This window comes from Podarcis bocagei, assembly GCF_964188305.1.
Source record: "Podarcis bocagei genome assembly, chromosome: 14".
Classification (NCBI taxonomy): Eukaryota; Metazoa; Chordata; class Lepidosauria; order Squamata; family Lacertidae; genus Podarcis; species Podarcis bocagei.
The window spans coordinates 23435059-23457676 of record NC_138139.1 but is presented as its reverse complement, the minus strand read 5'-3'; the positions used below and the strand labels follow the sequence as shown (position 1 = coordinate 23457676).

At 41.7% G+C, this 22618-nt stretch overlaps 2 protein-coding genes across 9 annotated transcripts in view; one reads left to right on the top strand and one right to left on the bottom strand.

The window, feature by feature from the left end:
- The window catches only part of LOC308573841 (protein FAM169B-like), a 56674-nt gene extending 48688 nt beyond the window's left edge, over positions 1-7986 (bottom strand). For 3 of the 4 annotated variants that reach the window (XM_081171248.1, XM_081171247.1, XM_081171250.1), the window contains exon 1: positions 7848-7981. In XM_081171248.1, the coding sequence (XP_081027374.1) occupies positions 7848-7908 (61 nt within the window). In that variant the 5' untranslated portion in view covers positions 7909-7981. Of the gene's footprint in view, positions 1-7847 lie in introns of all 4 variants that reach the window. The other variant, XM_081171249.1, reaches the window with a different exon arrangement.
- PGPEP1L (pyroglutamyl-peptidase I like) lies at positions 7248-22274 on the top strand. Of its 5 annotated transcripts, none has more exons than XM_081171340.1 (6): positions 7248-7268; positions 10036-10189; positions 14105-14157; positions 20164-20280; positions 21025-21254; positions 21994-22274. In XM_081171340.1, the coding sequence occupies exons 2-6, from the start codon at positions 10156-10158 to the stop codon at positions 22160-22162; spliced, it is 603 nt and encodes a 200-aa protein (XP_081027466.1). In that variant the 5' UTR covers positions 7248-7268; positions 10036-10155; the 3' UTR covers positions 22163-22274. The 5 variants fall into 5 exon arrangements, with proteins under 5 accessions (XP_081027466.1, XP_081027467.1, XP_081027465.1 ...); XM_081171341.1 differs by lacking the exon at positions 7248-7268 and adding an exon at positions 7965-8058; XM_081171339.1 differs by lacking the exon at positions 7248-7268 and adding an exon at positions 8374-8627.
- The last annotated feature ends 344 nt before the right edge of the window (positions 22275-22618 follow it).

The window sequence follows — 22618 nt, the reverse complement described above, 5'->3', positions numbered from 1 at the left end:
TGCTTTGCAAGACGAAAAAACCGCTAGACGAAGAGAATCACAGAACGGATTCTTTTTGTCTTGCGAGGCACCACTGTATCATATATGGTGGTCTTGTAGTAAGGTTAAAGCTTGCTGGGAAATGATGTATTTAATGAATTGAAAAAGATGTTTAAAATAACATTTTTTAAAAAAACAAACAGAAGCTTTCATTTGGGAAATTATAGGGATGGAACGATCCAAACTGTATAGAAATTTATTCATTTATGTGACTACAGCGGCAAGAATGTTAGTTGCCCAAAAATGGAAAGAGGAAGTCCTAGCAAAAGAAGAATATACAAAAACTTATGGAATATGCAGAAACCTACTGGAAAAATAAGAAATCAAGATAACAAACTTTTTATAAAAGAATGGAAATGGTTTATTGAATATTTACAAATAAACTGTAAACATATAAGACCATTGGCAGGATTATTGTAACAACCTCCAGTTTTATAAGGTAGATGAATAAATGAGTAAATTAAGTTAATTTGGAATATGCAGAAAATATAAAAAAATAAATTTAAGGAACTGCAGAAAGAGGGGGAAGAAAGTCAAATTTTGAAATGTTAAAATGATTGTAAAATTATTGAAATGTAGAAAACTAAAAATGATAAATAATAATATAATTTAAAAATAAAAATATAAAACTGCATACAACTAGAGAAGGCATTCAAGCTGCAGCAATATCATAGGAAAAATTCCTAGAATCTTTGCTTTCCAAAGCTGAAGTAGGAATATGAAGCAGAGCCATCATTATTTTCATCAAAGAGAGGAAGAAGGTCTGAACAGTCACACCTGATTTGAAATCTGATTTATTTATTACAGGTGGGAAAATAAGGCTGGAAGAATGCAGTCCTGAATATCATTTGGCAAAAGGGCGGCTCACAAATGAAAGAAAGAAAGAAAAGAAAAATATACTACCAACAATTCTAACAAATAGACCAACTGAGGTTTATGGTGGTATAGTTTTATGCAACCAACTTTAATTCTGAGGCATCAATCAGAGACAAGTAAATCAATTTTAATGATAAAGCAGAGACATAAAGGTTTCAGTTGTGGGGTTTGACATATCTCCAAAATATGACTGTATAGAAAGCTGGAGGTGGAAGAAAAAAGAATGTTACTGGTATGCGTAAAAAAAAGAAAAGAAAAGGTGTGGGATTAGCAGCTTAATTTCAAAGCAGAAAATTTACTTAGACTTTGCATAAACAATGCTATACCTTTAAGCGTTCTGACTGACAGTCAGGGTTGAAAAACAACCATTCAGTCTGAAAGCAGAGCCTATTAAAAAGCATGATGTTTCTAAACAGCATCTGTTATGTACTAATAAGCATTATTTAAAGGACACAGACCTTTAATTGCTTCCAAACATGCACTTATTCAAAATTGCCACAAGGCAATCTTTACCAAAAGCATCACATGAGCCCACAGGAATCCCAACAATACAATACAAAATGTTTTTTAGTTTTAATTTGACTTGAAGTCTCAGAGCGCAACAAATGTATAAAGGTAAAGGTAAAGGTACCCCTGCCCGAACGGGCCAGTCTTGACAGACTCTGGGGTTTGTGCGCCCATCTCACATCTATTGGCCGGGGGCCAGCGCTGTCCGGAGACACTTCCGGGTCACGTGGCCAGCGTGACAAAGCTGCATCTGGCGAGCCAGCGCAGCACACGGAACGCCGTTTACCTTCCCGCTGGTAAGCGGTACCTATTTATCTACTTGCACCCGGGGGTGCTTTCGAACTGCTAGGTTGGCAGGCGCTGGGACCGAGCAGCGGGAGCGCACCCCGCCGCGGGGATTCGAACCGCCGACCTTTCGATCGGCAAGCCCTAGGCACTGAGGCTTTAGCCCACAGCGCCACCCGCGTCCCATAACAAATGTATAGAGAGGCACTTTTTGCGAATCGTATGAAAATGTTTGTGAAGCTTCACAAGAATGAATTGCAAATAAGAATTACATCAGAGCTATTTGCCATCTGTTGTCAGCAATGCTGTCTTGCTAAAACCGGTCACCAGACTGCAGTTTTGTAAGTTTAATAGGCAACCTTTTAAATGTGTAACTAAGCAGAATGCTGTGTGTGTGCTTGACCTAAAACCTGGAAGTCACTTGGCAAATTCATCACAAAGCATGATAAGGATTTTTCGCATGCTTTTTTTATTTAGAATACATAATGTTGCTCATGTACTATAAAAGCACAGGGGCAATGTTTTAAAATAGATTGTGTTCATGAAGTTTTTTCATACAAATTCTACAAAACTAGAATATCAAAATACCCTCAATTATATCTGGATTACATTTGAAAATGTATGTTGTGGATGCTGAAAATGAGTAGGACTAATCTCAATCCAGGTCTAAATATTTAGGGTGGCATTCAACTAAGTTTCACTCGACATACTGTAATGCATAGACCTAACTTACTCATGTTCATTTATTTTAATGTGTCCTCTGAGTAATACCACCCTTACAATTCACTTGCTGCACAGTTTTGGGATAAAACCAAATCCCATGGGATGTCAAGGAAGGCAAGGGAAATTTATGTGGATGCAAAGGTCACTTCTCATGTCATATTCCTTAAGCACAAATATATTATTATTGTTGTTGTTGTTGTTTAGTCGTGTCCAACTCTTCGTGACTCCATGGACCATGGATCATGGCCATGATCTTAGGTTTTTTTTGATGTTGAGCTTCAGACCATATTTTGCGCTCTCTTCTTTCACCCTCATTAAAAGGTTCTTTAATTCCTCCTCACTTTCTGCCATCAAGGTTGTGTCATCTACATATCTGAGGTTGTTGATATTTCTTCCGGCAATCTTAATTCCAGTTTGGGATTCATCCAGTCCAGCCTTTCACATGATGAATTCTGCATATAAGTTAAATAAGCAGGGAGACACTATACAGCCTTGTCGTACTCCTTTCCCAATTTTAAACCAATCAGTTATTCCATATCCAGTTCTAACTGTAGCTTCTTGTCCCACATAGAGATTTCCCAGGAGACAGATGAGGTGATCAGGCACTCCCATTTCTTTAAGAACTTGCCATAGTTTACTGTGGTTGACACAGTCAAATGCTTTTGCGTAGTCAATGAAGGAGAAGTAGATGTTTTTCTGGAACTTTCTAGCTTTCTCGATAATCCAGCACATGTTTGCAATTTGGTCTCTGGTTCCTCTGCCCCATCGAAATCCAGCTTGCACTTCTGGGAGTTCTTGGTTCACATACTGCTTAAACCTGCCTTGTAGAATTTTAAGCATAACCTTGCTAGTGTGTGAGATGAGCGCAATTGTGCAGTAGTTGGAGCATTCGTTGGCACTGCCCTTCTTCGGGATTGGGATGTAGACTGATCTTCTCCAATCCTCTGGCCACTGCTGAGTTTTCCAAACTTGCTGGCATATTGAGTGTAGAACCTTAATAGCATCATCTTTTAAAATTTTAAATAGTTCAGCTGGAATATCATCACTTCCACTGGCCTTGTTATTAGCAGTGCTTTCTAAGGCCCATTTGACTTCATTATCCAGAATGTCTGGCTCAAGGTGAGCAACCACATTACCTGGGGTGTACGAGACCTCCATATATTTCTGGTATAATTCCTCTGTGTATTCTTGCTACCTCTTCTTGATGTCTTCTGCTTCTGTTAGGTCCTTTCCACTTTTGTCATTTATTATGGTAATCTTTGTACGAAATGTTCTTTCATATCTCCAATTTTCTTGAACAGATCTCTGATTTCTCCCATTCTGTTGTTTTCCTCTATTTCTTTGCATTGCTTGTTTAAGAAGGCCCTCTTGTCTCTCCTTGCTATTTTTTGAAAATCTGCATTCAATTTCCTGTATCTTTCCCTATCTCCTTCGCATTTTGCTTGCCTTCTCTCCCCCGCTATTTGTAAGGCCTCATTGGACAGCCACTTTGCTTTCTTGCATTTCCTTTTCATTGGGATGGTTTTCGTTGCTGCCTCTTGTATAATGTTACGAGGCTCCATCCATAGTTCTTCAGGCACTCTGTCCACCAAATCTAAATCCTTAAACCTGTTCCTCACTTCCATTGTGTATTCACATAAGGGATTTGATTTAGATTGTGTCTTACTGGCCCAGTGGTTTTTCCTACTTTCTTCAGTTTAAGCTGGAATTTTGCTATAAGAAGCTGATGATCTGAGCCACAGTCAGCTCCAGGTCTTGTTTTTGCTGACTGTATAGAGCTTCTCCATCTTTGGCTGCAGAGAATATAATCAATCTGATTTTGATGCTGCCCATCTGGTGATGTCCATGTGTAGAGTCATCTCTTGTGTTGTTGGAAAAGCGTGTTTGTGATAACCAGCTTGTTCTCTATTAGCCTTTGCCCTGCTTTGTTTTGAACTCCAAGGCCAAACTTGCCAGTTGTTCCTTTTATCTCTCGACTCCCTACTTTAGCATTCCAATCCCCTATAATGAGAAGAACTTCCTTCTTTGGTGTCATTTCTAGAAGGTGTTGTAAGTCTTCCTAAAATTGGTCAATTTCAGTTTCTTCAGCACCTGTAGTTGGTGCATAAACTTGGATTACTGTGATGTTAAAAGGTCTGCCTTGGATTCATATCGAGATCATTCTGTCATTTTTGAGATTGCATCCCAGTACAGCTTTTGCCGAACTGAATTCACCCATTCCCGTTCATTTCAGTTCACTGATGCCCAGGATGTCAGTATTTTTTCTTGCCATCTCATTTTTGACCACATCCAGCTTACCAAGGTTCATGGTTCTTACACTCCAGGTTCCTATGCAGTATTTTTCTTTACAGCGTTGGACTTTCCTTTCGCTTCCAGGCATATCTGCAGCTGAGCGACCTTTCGGCTTTGGCCCAGCCACTTCATCAGCTCTGAATCTACTTGTACTTGTCCTCCGCTCTTCCTCAGTAGCATGTTGGACGCCTTCCGACCTGAGGTGCTCATCTTCCAGCGTCATAACTTTTATATTCCTGTTGTCTTTGTCCATGGAGCTTTCTTGACAGGGATACTGGAGTGGCTTGCCAGTTCCTGCTCCAGGTAGATCACGTTTAATCAAAACTCTCCACTATGACCTGTCCATCTTGGGTGGCCCTGCACGGCATAGCTCATAACTTCTCTGAGTTATTCAAGCCCCTTCGCCACAACAAGGTAGTGATCCATGAAGGAGACAAATATATTAACATAAAGAATAACATGTGTACCCTTATGGGCAGGTTGCAGGGTACATAACTATTCAGTGAACCCAAGAGAGATGAGGAAATGAGAAATAAGATGGCAGTACAGGTTAGGGTAGAGAGAAAGGCAATCGCACATAAAGGTCCCAAGAAGACAGAAATAAGCAAAAGAAAAATCAAACAGAATCCAAGAAATTAAAAGTAGGACCCATGTTAAAACAGTTAACTGGTAGATTCTACTGGCCAGTTGCCAATCTCCCCTTCTTGGGCAGGGTTCTTAAGCTGGTAGTCACGGACCAGATCCAGACACTTTGGGAGGAAACTGATTTTCTAGATCCATTTCAACTGGGCCCAGTTTTGGCACAGAAACTGTTTTTGCTCACCCTGCATGGTTACCTCTGTTGGGAGAGAAACAGTGGAAATGTGTCCCCGTTAATTCTCCTTGACCTCTTAGCAGTTTTACAAACCACCAACCATTGTATCCTTCTGGAGCCCTTCTGGAGCAGCTGTCCAAGTTGGGTATGGGTAGCACCGCTTTGGAGTGGTTCTGGTCCTACTTGGATGGTCGCTTCCAAAGGGTGATGCTTGGGGAGTGCTCTTTGGCCCCATGGAGCCTTCAATGTGGGGTTACTCAGCATTCAATTTTATCCCCTACGCCAGTGGTTGTCAACCAGTGTGCTATGGCACCCTGGGGGTGACTGGAGGAACGTTCAGGGGAGCCCTGGGTGCCGTTATTTCATTAACTTGCAGCCCCCTCCAAAAACACCACACCAAAAATCCTCCCCAGCTTCTGTAATTAACAGTTCCTTAGTTTTACAGAGAGGGCTTGAGAAATGCAAGAAAACAGCAAAGTAGCCTGGATGTGTGTGTTCTTAAAAATAACCCTGAAAGTGGGGGGTGTCTTTCATGTTTCTCTCTCCTTCTACCCCCAACATCCCTCCCCCTTCTTCTCTACCTCTCCCCCCAGGCAACCCCCTCCTCCTTAACAGGGAGATTATTATGCTTATTACTAATTACCCACTCTTCACCTTAAGATCTCAGGGCAGGTTATAACAGTTTAAAACAAATTGCAATCACAAAAAATAAGGCAGGATACCTCAGTCAGTAGACCATGAGACTCTTATAATCTTAGGGTTGTAGGTTTAAGCCCCACTTTGGGCAAAAGATTCATGCACTGCAGGTGGTTAGATAAATGGCCCTCCCCTCATGGTCCCTTACAACTACAATTCTGTGATTGTACGATATACACCTCAAGTGTCAAAAGCCAGGGCAAGGAGGTCATCAGCATTCACCGAAAGTGGTATAGGTGCCAGGCATCTGTGGGGAGAGTTCCACAGTTTAGGGGCTGCCACAGAGAATGTCCTGTTCCAGACAATCACCAACTGAGACTCTGAGGGCAGAGTAACTACCAAGAGGGCACCCCCTGCTCATCTTAGCACCCAAGAGGCTCTGTCAGAGAGAGTCTTTCAAATATTTGGGGTCTAAGTTGGGTGTTAAGCTGCAGTGTGAGCACTTTCAGTTGGGCCAAGAAATGAACTGGCAACCAGAGTACACAATGTGGCTGTTAACTGAGCATTCAGTCCAATTTGTTTGCAGGGAAGTTATATGAAGCAACTGTTATCTCACTCTTTCCAGTGCATTTCCCCCCATCACCTTCCTTACCCCACAAAGTCCAGGAAGGGTACCCAATTCACTTTGGTTGCAAAACCTGAATTTGTGGTTAGAGAACTGAATCCCATCCACAAAATGCAGTTTGGAAGTAGCCCGAATGCTAATGGGTCAAAACTTAAAATGGGATCCAGTGGTCTATGAAGGACATTTTGTATCTATGGGGTCAAAAACTACAGGAAGGAGGATCTAGAAGATTCCTACTATAATAGGAGAACATCCAGAGCATTAATACTTCTGTGGGTCACAAAACCTTAAAGAGAAAAGGACTAAGGCCTGGGAGACCAGGGTTCAAAGACTAACTCAGCTACGGTGCCGAATAGGTGGCCTTTAGCCAGTCGCTGCCTCTCAGTCTAACCTGCACCACAGGATTGTGAAGATAAAATGAAGAGTAGGCAAACTATGTACATCACACCTAGTTTCCTTGGAGGAAAAAAGGTTGTAACAATAAACTATTGCATATATTGACTAAAAATGAGGGAGGGACCCCATTGCCCCGCCTGCCTTGGGGTAAAGATTCTCACATCATAAAATGCTACACTTTGGTGAAAGGAGGTAAGAAATTTGGGGCTTTCAGCATTTACAAGCCGAGAAGCTGGCGGGGGGTGGGGGAGGAGGCAGGATTTCTGTGCGTGAAACAAAAACATATATTTTCACGCAGAGAACCCTGGGAATTGTAGTTTGTTAAGGGCGCTAAGGACTGTAGCTTCCCGGTGTTGGTAAACTACAGTCCCCATGGTTCTTTGCGGAGGAGGGATGGTGTGTTTTCAACCTACGGTTCGGTACGCAGCTGCGGTCTTGATTTCTCAAGCGCGAAAGGAGAGGGAAATGCGCTGTGCTTTTAGTCGCTGCCCTTGTTGCTGTAATCGGATTAAAATATGCACACAACGAAACACACGCACACAACTCTCAAAAAATCAAAGCAGGAAAACAAAAACACCCTTTCCCGAAGCTGAAAGCCGTGTGAGAATGAAGCCCCGAGAGAAGCGAGAGCCAGAGCTTCGCAGTCCCTCTTACCCGCACGGGCTGAGGCGGCGCTTCCCGCCCGCTTCTGAGGGGCCACCGCAGCCGCCATCATCACTTCCTCCGGGGCGGCTCTAAAGCCTCCCTGCTGCTACTGCTCCTCCTCCGCCGGCCCTCAGAGCCGCCCATCGCCTGCCTCATGGCTTCTGCCGTTCACACCCACTTCGACTGTCGAAATCTCAGTCAGCTCACGGAGTGTATATAGGTTGCCTAAGCGTTTTCGGCGGGAAGCGGGGGAAATAGCCTCCCGTGAGGCAATTGCTATTCTCCACAAATCCTCTCAAAAAACCAATTGCGACAAATTTACCGGCTCTTGGATGGGAAGCCGTGTATATTCCCCACAAAATGTCCTCCTGCCAAATAAATCTATTCGTATTTGACTTTTAATTCAAGACCCCCTCCCCCCCCAAAAAAAACCCACTTAAAAATAAATACACCTGACAGATACATACAGGTTTGCATGTATTCACTACAAAATAGCCTCCAATGAGAGAAAACTAGGAGGGAGGGGTTTTTTGGGGGGTGGTATCCTTATACAGTATTGTGGCAAAAAAACACAAACCACAGAGTAAAAGCTTACAGCTAAAACAGATTTAAAGTCGTGGGGAAATATAATAATGGGAAGATATTTAAAATCAGCCTTGGCCTGAAACGACAGCAAAGTAGGTCCTAGGCAAGACTTTCTGGGGAAGACATCCTTCAACTAGGGTGCCACCCCTGAAAAGGGTCCTGCAGTTCCCTCAGAGGAGGATATTTGGACCTCAAGATCTCAAGGTTCATATGTAGAATAAGATAGTATTTCTGGTGCCCTGCTCCCAAGGGCTTTAAAAAATCAAAACCAGCACCTTGAGTGGAGCTTAGAAATGAACTGGGATCTAGTGAAGATGGCAAAAAATATCACCTGGTCCCATCTAGCAGTCTCAGAGCCATATCCCAAACGAACTGCAGTTTCTGGAACGTTTTCAAAGGTAGTTGCACATGCAACACATTGTAGTGGTCCAAGCTCATATAAATGTATGATTTAATAGCTGCAGTGTCCACAACAATGTAGGAACCACACTAGCATGCACTTCAACTGTCCATATTTTAGCCTTCTTGGGAAAAAAATTTATGGCTTTAAACTTTGGTGGCTTTAAAAACAGATTAGACAAATTCATGGAGAATGAGGCTATCATCCATAGCTACTAACCACATTGTTTATGCTCTACCTCCAGTGTCAGAGGCAGTAAGGCTTCTCAGTGAGAGTTGCTAGGTACTGCACTCAGGTACTGTATTGATTGTGGGCATCCCATCAACATCTGGTTGGCCACTGTAAGAAAAGGATGCTGAACTGGATGGGCTGATACAGCAGGGCTCTTCTTATGCTCTTAAAATAAAATTAGCATGCACTTTGTACAATAGTTTCTAGTCCCCTATACACCAAATAGGAGTGATTAGCAATACCATAACCCACATACAACCAGATGCATCATGGGAATGGCTGGAGGTGGGATACTATGGTTTCAAATTAAGCCAGATGCAACGAGACGCATTTAAAAAGGACGAGGCTAATGTTTAGCCAAAATCAGCTTCATTGGATTCGCAACCATTGGTTCTAATCCTATAGTAGTTATAGATGCTTCAGTTTAAAATGGAAAATGGTTTTTATACCGTATTTTTATGTGTCTTTGTGGTTTTTAACTGTGATTTAAATTATTTTAGTGTTATTTTATGATGACAGTATGCCACCCTGCTCTCCAAAGAAGAGGGGCATGAAAGAGCCTGAGAAAGGCTGTTTATATTGTAAGCCATTTTGTCGAGACTATTTGCCTGGAAAAGCAAGATATATAGACATAAATAAATAAAAGATAACTAAAATTGCTTCTACAGAGCACTGGCTTTTATAGTAGACTATAAAAGCCCAAATTTATAAGTAATAGGTAGACTTATTTTATTAATTCAGCATCACTATGCAACAGAGACATACAAAAATAAAAGTGATTGGATTATTTCTAATCAGGTTAGATTTGAAATCAATAGCTAAGATTATGTAGTTAAGTCATTCTGCATAGTTGAAAGGGGAGAAAGCATAAGGATCTTTGTAACCATCAATATTCCAGGGCTTGTGTAATTAAAATTATCCCACATCATGTGAAACCAGAACAGTCCCAGTTTGGTGAAGTGTTTTTCCACTGACCAATAGGAAGATGGACATTTTGGAACAGATGGTAAAAGAATATAATAAGGTCAGCTGTGATCAAGCATGATACCAGTGAAGAGTGAGCCGGTTATTGGTGTCCGGAACGTAAAGGATTTAAATTAAATGGACATCAATTCTGACACAGTGGTTGTCACGGGTAAGCCTCAATTTTTTTAGTCCTCTTTTAGCCATGCATGGAATGTGCATACACTGGTCTGCTCTTTGTCATAAACAACTCCAAAGGCACACACAGACACACAAACAACTAGCAACTGGACATACCAACATTTCCAAATGGAAAATAGCTCACTGCTGCAACTTGCTAAAAAAGATCAGATGGTATGTCAGTGGGGTAAAAGAAAATGCATGCTATCCTTTATCCAAGAAAGCTTGCCGTTCGTTATTCCTGTCACTTCCGAAAATATCTGTTGATATCTTTTCCTGTGCGGGCTATTTAGCCTCTAGGGTAAAACTAGAAAAGTGTTGCCTAAAAAGAGCTATAGAGCAAGACTGCTTCCCAGTTCCACATCAAGGTCCAAAATTAGAGCCAACACATGTCAAATTTCAACTTCTCAGTTTCAAAACAAGGAGATAAAAATCAGAGGAAATAACACACACTGTTTTATTACCCCAACACTATAATATATAAACAGTGTGTTGAAATAGCATTCCGGAACATCCAAGTCCCTGGAGCCAATTTTGGATATTTTCTTTTCAGTTATAGTTAATGCTGAATCACCAGTGAAAATGCAATCAGTTAAGAGAGAGAGACTGAGCTTTAAAAGGTTGAAACTCTCCTGGAATGCCACTGCACACTCTTGCTCACTGTTACGCCACTAGCTGCTCTAAAGGCAATCATTACGTATAGGCTTGACATGTGAGTTGCTGGATAGTTTTCCACTGTAGGCCATCTGAGGACACAGCACTGAGAATGAAGTGGCATCAAAGAGAATCTGAATCTAGCCATTTTCAATTAGCACACAATTTAAGATTATTTTTGTGTTTGTTAATATAGCTCCCAGGCAGCCTAGGCAGAAACATTTCAGACGCTCCATAGTTTTAGGTGACTTGGATTAGGAAGTGGGAATGACGAAACCACTTAAGCTTTCTGTAGAATCGTGGAACTGTGGAGTTGGAAGGGATCCCAAGGGTTATCTAGTCCAACCCCCTGTGTTGCCGTAATCTGAACGAAATCATACATATCCATTTTTAATGTCCATATGAGGGCAATAGATTTGGCCACCCGAAATGTCCTAAAATCATATGCAAACATCAGACTAGATGTTTAAAAAACATATAGCGAAGAGAACATAAGAAGAGCGCTGCTGGATCAGGCCAAAGGCCCATCGAGTCTAGCATCCTGCTACCACAGTAGCCAGATTTATACCTATGGAAGCCTGCAAAGCAGGGCATGGAATGCAACAACCCTCTTCCCAGTTGTGATTCCTAGCAACTAGTACAGTGGTACCTTGGTTCTCAAACTTAATCCGTTCCGGCAGTCTGTTCAACTCCCGAAACTGTTCAAAAACCAAGGCGCAGCTTCTGATTGGATGCAGGAGCTTCCTGCACTCAAGTGGAAGCCACGTCGGACATTCGGCTTCCGAAAAACGTTCACAAATCGGAACACTTACTTCCGGGTTTGCAGCATTTGGGAGCCGATTTGTTCAACAACCAAGGTACCAATGTATTCAGATACACACTCCCTCTGAAGGTAGAGGTAGGACTCCATCATGGCTAGTAGTCATCAATAGCCTTAACTTGCATGAAAAGGCTGCTGGTGTTTTTTAAGCCATCCATGTTTGATTCTGGTAAGTTTTAAGATGGAAGACACTGGGGAAAGCTTGCACGCTATTTTATGAACCGGAAAAGTCCAATATGGACTTTGGGATCTTTCTTATAGGCCAAGACAACTACCTTTGCTCTTTGAGATCACCTTCTTCTTCTCCTTTTCCTTAACTACAATAACCAGCAACAAATTAAAATCCAAAACAGCAGCACCCATGCAGAAGGGGCTGGTATCAGCAGGTCTGAAGAGCCCCAAGGTCTGCATATGGAAATAGCCCCCCAAGGAAACCTAAAAGGAAGGTGGGCAAACAGCTCAATCAGATTGCTCATTGGGCATGGAATGGCACTGCTGGCTGGCTAAAACCCTAAACAGGAGAACATCACACTGCAGCGTTATGTTTTATGTCCCATATCTTTCTGTTAAATGTGCAGGTGCAGTTTAGAGGTACTGCAGTGTCATCACTAAATGCTTCAGTCACTTTTTCACCTGCTTGAAACAAAATTGTTGGCACCATTTCTGGTTTTAGTAGCCAATATTATTCAGTCAATATGATCCCTGTGTTGGTTTCGACACTCCAATATTTGAAGAGCTCATAATGAAGTCACTTCTTTTAATAGAACAGCTAAACCCTCGGCAGAGGTTTCTTATAGCCACAGTTGCAGGCTGCACATTTCACTCAGCTAGCTCATAACTTGATGTTGTCCAACTCTGGTGAGCTGCCCCATTTCTTTTACTGAAAAAGCAGTGAAGCAGATACAGAACCATATCTCTGTTTTTCCTTTCAAACGTTTCATCTCTTCCCTGTGTGTTATACCTGGTAAAATATTGTACTTGATGTCCCAAGTTCAAATTCCTGATCAATCCTAAAACTCACTAGGCCATGTTTGGCCCTTTTCTCGTTTTTTGCCTAACCTAAATCACAGAGCTGTTGAGAAACCGGAATATGATAACTTCAACCATACTATCCTGCGTTACTGAATATAAGGGGTGGGGCACCAATATGTTTTTATGTATAGAAAGATATACTAATATTCCCTCTCTGTGGCAAGAACTCTTGGGCAGAAGATAATGTGCGTAATGTAGAAAGGCACGAAAAATTGTCAGCTTGTTAGTTTAAAAAGAATCTCAAAACAGGAACAAAATTGGACAAAATTTGCATTTGAGTTTTTAAGGAGCCCTATAGTTCTGAAGCAAGGAGCACACTTTGTCTTTAGATGATGGATTTATGTATCATACCCGAAGAGGTTTCTTCCCTGATAGAGCCAGAATGCATTTTAAGATGCTACTTGTGAACTGTAGTTTTTATAAGAACTTGCATTAAAACTAGCATTATTTCAAAAGCTGCTGCATAATTGATAATGGTTCTATGATTCTGTTGCAACTCTAATTTTATTGGGCAAGGGAAGGGGAACCTGTGGCCCTTCAGATATTGCTGGATTTTTAACTTCCATCAGCCTTACTCTGAATGGTCAGCAGCCAGGAATCTGTCCTTCAACATCTGAAGGAGCACAGGTCCTGCATCCCTGGAGTAGAAGGGGCAAAATCCTTCCACTAGTTCAGTACAAAATTAAGCCCATAGCTAAATGTACTATCCTGCATAAATGTAAAGTGGGCAGGTCTCCTAATGTGGCTCAATGGGTGAAATACCTTTTAGATCTTTGCAGTTCATGAACAAAGAGTCTACATTAAAAGGATAAATTTCACATTTCTTACACATCTATGTGGATTGTGGAGGAGAGGATAGATCTCTTCCCCTTACACTACTTACACCTCTGTATCTCTTTATTCATCCATCTGTTCCAGCTCTTCATGAATTCATGCTCCTGGGGTGGCTTACAACATAAAATCTAACAATAAAACACAGCAGCTATTAAAATACAGCAACTAAAACATGCTTTCAGATTCAAAGTCTTGTTCAGAGCAGAATTATTAACTGTATTCTTTTAATTTGCTATGAAAAATATTACAGGAATATTACCAGAAAAAATAGCAAAAAAATTAATAATTAGTGATTCAGCTATGTGTTAATTGTAAATAGTTAAATTTGTGTGACACAGAACTTGAACACATGCCTGTAACCTGAAGTGAGGGTGTCTGTGGGGACAATAGGAAATAGAGACTAATCTGTTTGTCATTGAGAAGCTGAGATAAGGGAACCTTTTACTGTAAAAATCTCAAGAACCATTCAATAAACAACTCACAGCAGAAGTTAGCCAAGGGAACAAATTGTGACAAGATCAGGAACTTATGAATTTTAAGGTTTTAATTATACTTATTTGCTTTCAGGCTTTGGTCCTTTTCGACAGCATCTTGTTAACTCTAGCTGGGAAGCAGCAAAGGTAAGAATGCCCTTTATGTTGAAGTACAAAAAAGGAACAATATTCAGGTGTAGCTTTGTGTTTCTCTTGTGTTCAAAAGTAGGGTATTTTTCACTACCTGGAATTATTTCTTTGTAATCAAAACATAAGCAAAAACTGATGAAATTTTAAAGGCATGAAATTTTAAGTGGGGAAATTATAGTATTAATAAAGCATTACATAAGCAGTTCAGAGTTCTGTTAAAGCACAATAAATTATTTACTTTGAGGTTTCAGGTACATCATGGAGTTATAGGACTAGTTATCAAAGACTTAAGTATGTTTAAGATGTAGTGCAAGCTCTTGATAATTGGAATCATTATTTCCTTCCCCTGTGTGAAAACTTTCACACAAGTTTTGTTTCTCAGAAGTTATCTACTCGAAAAGAGATGGGGAAAATAATACAAGTACTTTGTGTTCTAGATAGGAAATTTATTGTACACCCAGTGAAATTTTGAAGCAGTAGATAACCCAAATCACTGAACCAGAACCTCCTTACTAAATTGTCAATGTTTCAAGCAATCCAGGAGATAAAGCAATCCAGGAGATCTAAAACTACTTAGGATTCAAATATCTGAAAGACTGCCTCCCTCCCTACAGATGCCCTTGGGTGTCAAGATCAGTAGAGAGGACCCTCTTGGTACTTCCAGGTGACAACCAAGAATGGTGCATTCTTTGTAGCAGCCCATAAGCTGTGGCACTTCCTCCCCATAGAGAAAGCCTAGCACCTTCATTATGTGGTTATTTGTCATATAGAATCATAGAATCATAGAGTTGGAAGAGACCACAAGGGCCATCGAGTCCAACCCCCTGCCAAGCAGGAAACACCATCAGAGCACTCCTGACATATGGTTGTCAAGCCTCTGCTTAAAGACCTCCAAAGTAGGAGACTCCACCACACTCCTTGGCAGCAAATTCCACTGTCAAACAGCTCTTACTGTCAGGAAGTTCTTCCTAATGTTTAGGTGGAATCTTCTTTCTTGTAGTTTGGATCCATTGCTCCGTGTCCGCTTCTCTGGAGCAGCAGAAAACAACCTTTCTCCCTCCTCTATGTGACATCCTTTTATATATTTGAAACTGGCTATCATATCACCCCTTAACCTCCTCTTCTCCAGGCTAAACATGCCCAGCTCCCTTAGCCGTTCCTCATAAGGCATCGTTTCCAGGCCTTTGACCATTTTGGTTGCCCTCCTCTGGACACGTTCCAGTTTGTCAGTGTCCTTCTTGAATTGTGGTGCCCAGAACTGGACACAGTACTCCAGGTGAGGTCTGACCAGAGCAGAATACAGTGGCACTATTACTTCCCTTGATCTAGAATCTAGATGCTATACTCCTATTGATGAGGCCCAGAATTGCATTGGCTTTTGTAGCTGCCGCGTCACACTGTTGGCTCATGTCAAGTTTGTGGTCAACCAAGACTCCTAGATCCTTTTCACATGTACTGCTCTCAAGCCAGGTGTCACCCATCTTGTATTTGTGCCTCTCATTTTTTTTGCCCAAGTGCAATACTTTACATTTCTCCCTGTTAAAATTCATCTTGTTTGTTTTGGCCCAGTTCTCTAATCTGTCAAGGTCGTTTTGAAGTGTGATCCTGTCCTCTGGGGTGTTAGCCACCCCTCCCAGTTTGGTGTCATCTGCAAATTTGATCAGGATGCCCTTGAGTCCATCATCCAAGTCGTTGATAAAGATGTTGAATAAGACCGGGCCCAAGACAGAACCCTGTGGCACCCCACTAATCACTCTTCTCCAGGATGAAGAGGAACCATTGATGAGCACCCTTTGGGTTCGGTCAGTCAGCCAGTTACAAATCCACTGAATGGTAGCATAGTCAAGACCGCATTTTACCAGCTTCTTTACAAGAATATCATGGGGCACCTTGTCAAATGCCTTACTGAAATCAAGGTAGGCTATATCCACTGAGTTCCCTTCATCTACCAGGCTTGTAATTCTGTCAAAAAACGAGATCAGGTTAGTCTGACATGACTTATTTTTCAGAAATCCATGCTGACTATTGGTGATCACAGCATTCCTTTCTAGGTGTTCACAGACTGTTTTCTTAATGATCTGCTCCAGAATCTTCCCTGGTATTGATGTCAGACTGACTGGGCGGTAATTATTTGGGTCCTCTCTTTTGCCCTTTTTGAAAATAGGGACAACATTTGCCCTCCTCCAGTCTGCCGGGACTTCGCCTGTTCTCCAGGAATTCTCAAAGATGACTGCCAGTGGTTCTGAGATCACATCTGCCAGTTCTTTTAATACTCTTGGATGCAGTTCATCTGGCCCTGGAGACTTGAATACATCTAAACTAGCCAAGTATTCTTGTACTATCTCCTTAGTTATTCTGGGCTGTGTTTCCTTTGCTGAATCATTTGCTCCAAATTCTTCAGGTCGGGCATTGTTTTCTTTATCGGAGAAGACTGAGGCAAAGAAGGCATTGAGGAGTTCAGCCCTTTCTGTGTCCCGTTTGCATTTCACCATCTTCTCCTCTGAGTGACCCCACTGTTTCTTTGTTCTTCCTTTTGCTACGAACATACCCATAAAAGCCTTTTTTGTTGCTTTTAACCTCTCTAGCAAGCCTGAGTTCATTCTGTGCTTTAGCTTTTCTGACTTTGTGTCTACACGTGCTGGCTATTTGTTTGAATTCCTCTTTGGTGGTTTCCGCTCTTTTCCATTTTTTGTACACATCCTTTTTTAATCTTAACTCAGTTAAAAGTTCTTTAGATAGCCACCCTGGCTTCTTTAGGCACCTTCCATGTTTCCGTCTCATTGGTATTGCCTGACGTTGTGCTTTTACTATCTCCCTCTTAACAAACTCCCAGCCATCATGAACTCCCTTTCCTTTTAGTATTACTGTCCATGGGATCTCACCCAGCACTTCCCTAAGTTTTATGAAGTCGGCTTTCTTAAAGTCAAGAAATTGAGTCCTAGTATGCTTGGCTGCTCCTTTCCGCTGTATAGTAAACTTCAGAAGAGCATGATCACTCGCGCCTAATGAACCTTCCACTTCTACCCCACTAACCAGGTCATCAACATTGGTTAGGACCAGATCTAAAATGGCTGTTCCTCTTGTTGCTTCTCCCACTTTCTGGACAATGAAGTTGTCTGCAAGGCCAGTGAGGAATCTGTTTGACCTTATGCTCTTGGCTGAGTTTGACATCCAACAAATATCCGGGTAATTGAAGTCCCCCATTACTACTATCTCCCTTCCTTTTGCATGCTTGGCCATCTGTTCCAGGAAGGCATCATCTATGTCCTCCGTTTGGCTTGGGGATCTATAGTAAACTCCCACAATGAGGTCTCTGTTATGTTGAAGACACTTCTATTTAACCTGGCTTTTGACACGTGAGATATTTATTTTCAGATCCACCCTATTCTCTTGATTATAATTTCTTCTAACTGATTTTAATATTGTGTTTTAAATTGTTGTAATGCACTTTGGGACCTTGGTGTGAAGGGTGGGTAAGAAATATAATAAATTAAAAATTATTATTTCTCCCAGCCCTAGCTTGCTATGTGCCTGAAACCACAAGAATAATCACTTAATAGCTCTACACACTGTTTTCTGGTAGTGTTTGGCCCCTATTGTAGAGTACGGTATATTATCTTGGAGGAAAATTAAGTGCCATTTATTTGCAAATTAGTGCAGTCTAAAGCCAAAATAAACTAATGAAACAGAGCATGGGAGGTTTCTTTGAAGACTATTTTTTGGTTTCTTGCAGTGCTGAAAAATGACATAAGATAAATGAAAGCAGTATATCATTAAACATGCCAAAGCCCTGCAGTAGAAGACACATTAAAGTCTCTTTCCTTTTTGGTTGCAAAAATTACTTTTGAGTGTAGCTGAAGATGCTGGTCCTTGTTGAGGACTAAGCCAGTGGTTTATTCAGGCTTGGAAAAAAAATCGATAGGTTCAGATTCCACAAATAAGTTTTTTTACACACACACCAGCCCATACCTCTTCTCTCTTTATATTGATGGCATCCATATTTGTCCCAAGCAAACGAGATTTCAATGCGTGTTAAAAGAGCTATGTTCTGTATGTTTTGGAGATGGGAGAACCCTGTAGAACATGGGTAGGCAAACTAAGTCCCGCGGATGGTCCAGGAATCAGCGTGTTTTTATATGAGTAGAATTGGTGCTTTTATTTAAAATGCATCTCTGGGTTATTTGTGGGGCATAGGAATTCGTTCACCCCCCCAAAAAAAAACATAGTCCTGCCCCCCACAAGGTCTGAGGGACAGTGGACTGGCCCCCTGCTGAAAAAGTTTGCTGACCCCTGCTGTAGAAGCATTAAAGTTGTTTCTAGTTTACAAATTCTTTTCTGTCCTCAGCTTTTGATCAAATAACCTTTCTTCCTTACCATGGACAGCAAACAGTAGTACAGTGGTACCTCAGGTTACATACACTTCAGGTTACAGACTCCACTAATCCAGAAATAGTGCTTCAGGTTAAGAACATTGCTTCAGGATGAGAACAGAAATCGTGCTCCGGTGGCCCGGTGACAGCAGGAGGCCCCATTAGCTAAAGTGGTGCTTCAGGTTAAGAACAGTTTCAGGTTAAGATGGACCTCTGAAACAAATTAAGTACTTAACCCGAGGTACCACTGTAGTAGCTTTCCAATCTATTCTTTGGCCTCGGTTTCTTGCATGGAAAAGGGGGTGGGGTGGAGGTTACATGCGGCCATCTGACCCTGGCCTAACCAGTCACAGAAGAGTGTCTCATTAAACACAGAGAAATTCAAATGTGTGTGAGAAAATAAAATGCTAATTGTAAGCTGGCATGGATCTACTTTTGGAAAAACAGGCAAACAATGCTGCATTCTTATGCAAGATGATGCAAGAGCCTCTCCAAGACCATTCGTGCCACAGGAAAAACACAGCTGGCTGTGTTCTCCTAATGTGTTTACTTCGCCTGCAAGAATTGTTTGCTTGTTTATGTCAAACAGTTTATTGAGCACAGCTAATCAATGTTTCCGCTGACAAGGAAATTGTAACAGTTTACTCAGGAAGCCCATCTTCAAGAACAAGCTTGCCCCATTCACACACCAGTACCAGGGCAATCTTAAGTCTGCGGCTCCTTCTGTGCCACCTTGGATTCGGTGCAATAAATGAAACACTGGGACCTTCCAACTTGAAAAGGAAGACAGAGAGTCTTCCAAACAAGGACAGGTCCCTGGGGAGTGCGTTATGAGACACACATTTAATCATCAAAACAGCAAGTAGTTGGGGGGCCAGGGCCAACAGAGCTTGGACAAGAGTTTTAGTAGCTAGTACACAGGAAAGGCAGATTGTGGAAACATGGAAGATGACATGGCAGCAGCTTCCCCATAGGGCAAGGTTGGGGAGCCTGTGGCCCTCCATAAGTTTTTGGAATCCAACTCCCATCAGTCCCACCCAGCAATGACCCTGCAAGACCACCTGGAGGACCATATGTTTGGCCAACAGGGTGGCCAACACCTAGCCCCCCCCCCTTAAATAGGCTGGGGGTGGGCTGCTCACAGCCCCCAAGCCCCTGGCTCTGATTGGCTGAGTGTACACTGTACGTCCATATCCGAGGGCCTGATACGGCCGGAGGTTGGCAGTGCCAGCTGTTTCCTCCCCTGGCTGTGCCAGAAGATGGCGGCCTCCCTGGACCCACTGCAGCCATGCCATGCGACAATGGCTGCTCACCCGCAGTCCCAGGTGAGCGGTTATTTTCTGTTACGCATTTGGAATTCCTAAACATTGCATTGGTAACTTATACAAACATGGTTATGTCTACCCTTCAAAAGTTGAGAACAGCTCTGCTCTATCAGACAAGGCTCTTATACGTTTAAAAAAGGAAGGATGGTGAGTTCGTGGTTGCTCAGGCGATCTCCTTCTTCTGCATGCTGATCAGCCATATCTAAGAAATGGGGTTTAGGAGAAGTTGGGCCACGAAGTTTAGCTGTACAGCTTCCTCTGAAACATCAAATATTTTAACACAACATAAGTTGTTCACCCCAACACAGGAACTGGCCATAATTGGTCTTGGAAGTGATGTAGACCTACACATCATGGAACTGCCAGTGGCTTACAAAAAAGCAAGAGAGATTGTCTGCCAGGCATGGGCAACCCTTCAGCCCCAAGTAAGTGAAAATATTACTAGAGGACTCAATTTAAAATTAAGCTTTAGATTCTCAAAATATTTTGTGTACTCTTCAGAAGATTCTTTTTTTTATATATAGACAAACTGCTGGGATTAATCTTTAAAGCCCTAAACATATTGGGGCCAGGTTATCTTACAGCAGGGACTCTTCAGATGGCATTGGACACTTAACTCACATCAGTCCCAGCCAGCATGGCCAACAGGAAGAAGTGATGGGAGTTATAGTTCAACAGCTGGAGGGCCACAGGCTCTCCATTCCTGCCTTCAGGACCATTTTCACCCATATACCTGCACTCCCTTTAGCAGACATGTAGTTCTGCCTTCTTGCCGGTAGCCACCCCCCAATCCCTTTTACTCAACTTCCTTCTGATTAATTTACATCTCATCTTTTCAGCAACAGGGCTCAGAAAAACTTTAATTAATTACAAGTTAATTACTTGTTTTTCTCATAGTAATTGTATATCTATCTGATGTCCTTAATGCATCTGATATCATGCATGCTACTTTGTGAGGGACTAGCCCTAAAAAGTAACATACAAATAGTTTGAATGAATAAATAAATAGACCAAAAAACCCACGACTTTCTCCCCAGCACAGTGGAAACATTTATTTCCAGGGACAAGGTTCTCTATAGCAAGTCTGAATTTCACACAAGGCCAAGATTCATTATATACTGTATATCAGAACTTATTTCCTATCTTCTCTCTTGTGGGGCAACCTACAGGTTATGATTCATATTGGCCTGGTTTCTACTTCTAAAGCAATCATCATTCTGGAGCAGTGTGGGAAGAACAAAGGCTATAAAGAAAAGGATGCTTGTGGATTTTGTCCAGAAAAAGGTTGTTGTGTCTTAGAAGGCCCAGAAAGAATAGATTCTACAATTAATTTGAAGAGTGTCTGGAAAAACGTTCAGGTGGAAGGGATGGATGTAATTTTTTCCAGAGATGCAGGAAGGTAAATTACTTGCTGTATTGAGAAACCATGTCAGTTGTGGGAGACATGATTCAACTAGGAAATATTCCCAAAAGTCAAACACATCAAAATTTGGAAAGATCTGAGAAAACAGTATCTTCTGTGTATACTGGCCAATACTTAATGGAACATGATCTAAACTCTTAGGACCCCAAGTTAACCACAAGGTGGATCTGATGCAGCTTTTTCTCAAGTTAGCACCTTGGTCCATGCATGCAGAGAACCTGCTTATTGAAGCTTCTCCATTAGTCTCAAAGTTGGGAGCAAACCTAAATGCACAGGGGTGGGTAACGTGTGGCCCTCCAGATATTACTGGACTTCCCATTATCCCCAGCCAGAATGGCCAATGGCCAGGATTGACTAGAATCTCAGTCCAGCAACATCTGGAGGGCCAAAGGTTCTCCATCCACGAGGTAGGGAATCTTTTACTGGATGCGATTTGGCACTTCTGTGCCTTAACACATCACTGAATTTGGGTTACTGTAATTATACTACTATTTTTATAATGCAAATTTTCTGGTGCTAGATAAAGCACAGCTGTGCATATATTCTTGAAATTGTTTGCTGTACTGAGTTGCTTTTAAGCAGTTCGCAACCTTACCTCTTCTGATGTGTTGTCTGAAAGCTAGTCCTCAATACCAAGATGGAGTTAACTGTTAAAAGTATATAATTAAGCATACATATTGTGCAATTTTAAGTATACCTTTCCTCCATACTGCAGGTACGTTTGTGATTACATCTATTATACCTCTCTTTACTATGGTAACGGAAGAGCAGCGTTTATCCATGTACCTCCTCTATCCCAATGGGTGACAGAAGAACTTCTTGGAAAAGCCCTGCAGACTGTTATCTTAGAGATCTTAAAGCAATGTAAACACGGGATAATGTAAAACCAAAAACCCTACACACATAAGTTACAAGGTATGTTCATTTTCATCTGACTTTATGAAAAACTCAATACCATCAGTCATACCTATTAAAGAAATAACCAGTGCAATCCAATGTTCTCTGTGTGTGCAAACTTATGCCTTCATGATTCAATGCACACACTGCTTACACTAAGGGATGAAATGGAAAAACACTTTGGGACACAGGAGCTGCATGTGTACATTGGAGTACTTTATGACCATAATGCAGAGATGTGGAACCTATGGCCCTCCAGATGTTGTTGGGACTACAACTCCCCTCACCCCTCACCATTGGCCAAGCTGGCTTGGGCTGATAGGAGCTGGCTTTCCATTCCACCCGCAACTGTATGGAACAAGACACCATGCACATGTTAAGTGGCTATGGAAAACCATAGAAACATAAAGTAAAGCTGAATCCCCACCCCCCTTGCAAATAAA